Raw genomic sequence first — 3,915 nt, 5'->3', positions numbered from 1 at the left:
GAGCACTGATGAAGATAGGATTGCATTGAAAGAAATGTGAATGTTATTTTGGAAATATTCACTGATCTCTCAGAATTTTCTAAGTGTTTTAGTAATTTTAAATGATGGAATTATTTTATTCATTCAATCAACAGTTTATTTTAAGCACCCCTGAGTGCTGGGGTACCACTAAATCACAAAAAGCATTTGACAAATATAACATCTCAAAATCCAGTAAGTGAGATCAAAAAACTTTCATTCATTATTTTGTGTCTTCCTTGCAGATCCAGAATGGAGAAAAGAGAGATAAACAGTGCTTTTGGGGTAAAATCCAGGTATAGGTATTTGGGCCCACTCATCTACACAGATTATCATATTAGAATCATTCTTCTCTTAACTCAGGCTCCTGACCTTGACCTCTTTCCAGGTGCATTTAACTCCCTTTCCTTGGGTTCTCTAAGAGTTGCCTGACACTTGCTCAGGTCCCCTGAATAAAATAAAGGTAAATCAGTGCATAAGGAGCTTTATACAGTGATCTCAGACTTGTGACCAACAGCCCCTCTGCACCATTGATAGACAGTGGTCGTGCCCACCAGGAGGATGGGCAATCACACTGCAGTGAGCATATTCATTCTGTGGGGATTTTCCAGTTTTTCAGACCTGCAGAGTCTACTTTTTGTGGTGATTCTCTTCTCCCATATGACCATCCTAACTGCAAATGTGTCCATAATGGGGGCCATCAAGTTCAGCCACAACCTTCACACTCCCATGTACTTTTTCCTCTGTGGCCTGTCCTTTTCAGAAACCTGTACCACTGTGGTAGTCATGCCTCGCATGTTGGTGGACTTGCTGTCAGAGAGCAAGACCATTTCTCTTCCTGAGTGTGCCACACAGATGTTTTTCTTTCTGGGCTTTGCATCCAACAACTCTTTCATCATGGCCGCTATGTCCTATGTCCACTACACAGCCATCCACAACCCACTGCAGTACCACCCCCTTATGACAAGAAAGATCTGCTTGCAGAAGATGATGGCTTCTTGGATGGTTGGGTTCCTGCTTTCTCTGTGCATCACCATCACTGTATTCAACTTGTCTTTTTGCGACTTGAACACTATCCAGCACTATTTCTCACCAGTGGTCTCCCTTGCTTGTAATTACACTTCCGATTATGAAATGGCTATTTTTGTACTCTCTGCCTGTGTGTTGATGGGCAGCTTTATTTTAATTATGATTTCCTATGTCTTCATTGTGTTCATAGTCACAAAGATGCCCTCTGCAAAGAGGAGGTTTAAGGCCTTCTCAGCTTGCTCCTCCCACCTCACTGTTGTGTCCATACACTATGGATTTGCTTGCTTTGTCTATTTGAGGCCCAAGAACAGCAACTCCTTCCATGAAGACATGCTGACGGCCGTGACATACACAATACTGACGCCTCTGCTTAACCCCATCGTGTATGGTCTGAGAAACAAAGAAATGCAGATAGCCCTAAGAAAAACACTAGGCAATGTAATTGGGGTTTTCCCTCAGAAGACAAAAAATGAGCCCTGACCATTTAAAAAAATTACATAGCCTTGATAAATAAAGGTGGGAAAAGTGGAGTACTTCCAATTAATATCACTTTGTGCACAAACTGGTTAAAGTATTGTCTAACTGCCTAATATGTCTTGGTCTCACCGTTTTCCTACTACAGAGAGGGTACAGTTTTAAAATATTTTTAAATGTTGTGTGTGTTTGTGTGTGTGTGAGTGTGTGTGTATGTACACATATTCATTCAGGGAACGTATTGCTTTGGAACACTGTATTTTAATGATAGCAGTTGCTTTTTGGGAAGAAAAAAATTATGATACTAAAGAAAGAAGGACAGCAAGGAAGAAAGAAAGAATGTAAGGAAGGGAGGGAGGAAGGGAGGAAGGAAGGGAGGAGGGGAGGAAGGGAGGAAAGGAGGAAGGGAGGAAGAAAAAGAAAAAAATGGAGTTGACTAGTATAATTAATCCAAAAAGAGGGAGAAAGTACAAACACGAAAAGTTGAAATTGAAAATAGGATGTGATTAAAATAGAGAAAATTAAAAGCAATGTAAGAGAATACTTGGTTCAAATTTAATCAAACAAATTTGAAAATTAGAAAAAAAATCATGAATGCATTTATGGAAAAAATAAGCTTATAAAGTGACCCCAAAAGCAATAGACATTTTTTGACATACCAATTTCCATGGAAATTTTTGAGAAATCTGTCAAAGAGATGTTTTCCTATTCTCTCCCACAAAGCATTAGAGCAGATAGTTTAATAATTAATTTGTTTAAATTCTCAAGGAACAAATAATTCAAATGTTATTTAAATTGATTTAGAGCATAAAAATACACAGCTTCTAATTTATGAACCTCAGTGGTGGGAAGTGTTATTACTGCTGACAGATCATGGCCCTGGTAGGGAAGTTCTGAAGTGGAGTGTGGAAGATTAGATGATGTATGCTGGTGAAGGAATTTTGAGGTTACATTGTTCATATGGTTATAGGGAGTGTGAAGTAAAATATTATTCTTGATTTGAATTATATTTTCCTAATGACAAATGACATCAAGGATCTTTTAAATACTTATTAATCACTTATATGTCTAATTCAGAGAAATATTCAAATTCTCTGTCCACTTTTAATTGGGGTATTTGTATTGAATTTAGATTGTTTAAATGATTCTAGATAACATCCTTGATCAGACATACTATGTGCAAATATTTCCTTCCATTCTGTAGGTTGTTTCTTCCCTTTCTTTATAGTTTCCTTTGAAGCAAAACAGTTTTTAACTCTAATGTGGTGGAATTTATCTTTCTTTCTTTCTTTTTTTTTTTTTTTTTTTTGATCATGCTTTTGATGTCATAGCTAAGAATCTATTGCTTAATCCAAGATCATGAAGACTTTCTCCTCTTTCTTCTAAGAGTTTTGTAGTATTAAATCTTACATTTAGGTCTTCAGTCCGTTTGAATTAACTTTTGTATGTGGGTTAAGATAAGGGTCCAACTTTATTCTTTTACATGTGGATATTCAAATGACCCAGCACCATTTATTGAAAGGATTATTCATTACCCCACTGAATATTCTTGGCACCCTTATAGACAATCTGTTAACCATAGACACATGGGTTTATTTCTGACCTCAATGCTATTCCATTGATCTATATGTCTTTCCTTTTGCCAGTAAACACTGTCTTGATTGGTGTTGTTTGTTGTTGCTGTGTGTTTTTGAAACAGGGTCTCACTCCATTGCCCAGACTGGAGTGCAGTGGCACAATGGGTCACTGCAACATCTGCCTCTCGGGTTCAAACAATTCTCCTGCCACAGCCTCCTGAGTAGCTGGGATTACAGGCACCCGCTATGACGCCCGGCTAATTTTTGTGTTTTTAGTCAAGATGGGGTTTCACTATGTTTGGCCAGGCTGGTCTTGAACTCCTGATCTCAAGTGAAACACTCACCTTGGCCTCCCAAAGGGCTGGGATTACAGGCATGAGCCACCATGCCTGGCCCTGATTAGTATTGCTTTATACTAATTGGGAAGTGTGAATTCTCCAAGTTTGTTCTTGTTTTTCAAGATTCTTTTGGCTATTTTGGGTCACTTGCATTTCTATATACATTTTATAATCTTGTCAATTTCTATAAAGAAACCATCTGGGACTTTGATAGGGATTTTATCTAATCAGCAGATAAATTTGGGGAGTATTTCCATCTTAATAATATTAAGACTTCCAATTAATAAGCATAAGCCTTTTTCACTCATTAGGTTTTATTTCATTCCTATCAGCATTAAAAAATTGATATTACTGTAAATGGAATTGTGTTCTTAATTTCATTTTTATATTTTGCATTACTAATGCAAGGAAATACCACTGACTATACCTATATCCTACAAGTTGTCTGGACTCATTTATTCATCCCTATAATTTTAATG

General features: G+C 37.3%; 1 protein-coding gene across 1 annotated transcript; it reads left to right on the top strand.

Annotated features, from left to right (window-relative positions):
* The first annotated feature begins 270 nt into the window (after positions 1-270).
* On the top strand, positions 271-1,527 carry LOC105488723 (olfactory receptor 10J4-like). The gene is made up of 2 exons (XM_011753065.2): positions 271-406; positions 692-1,527. Exons 1-2 carry the CDS (start codon positions 271-273, stop codon positions 1,525-1,527), a joined length of 972 nt encoding a protein of 323 aa, XP_011751367.2.
* The last annotated feature ends 2,388 nt before the right edge of the window (positions 1,528-3,915 follow it).

Source organism: Macaca nemestrina, chromosome 12 (genome assembly GCF_043159975.1).
Source record: "Macaca nemestrina isolate mMacNem1 chromosome 12, mMacNem.hap1, whole genome shotgun sequence".
In the NCBI taxonomy this organism is placed as follows: Eukaryota; Metazoa; Chordata; class Mammalia; order Primates; family Cercopithecidae; genus Macaca; species Macaca nemestrina.
The sequence above is the reverse complement of the archived record's forward strand: the minus strand, read 5'-3'. Positions and strand labels throughout refer to the sequence as shown.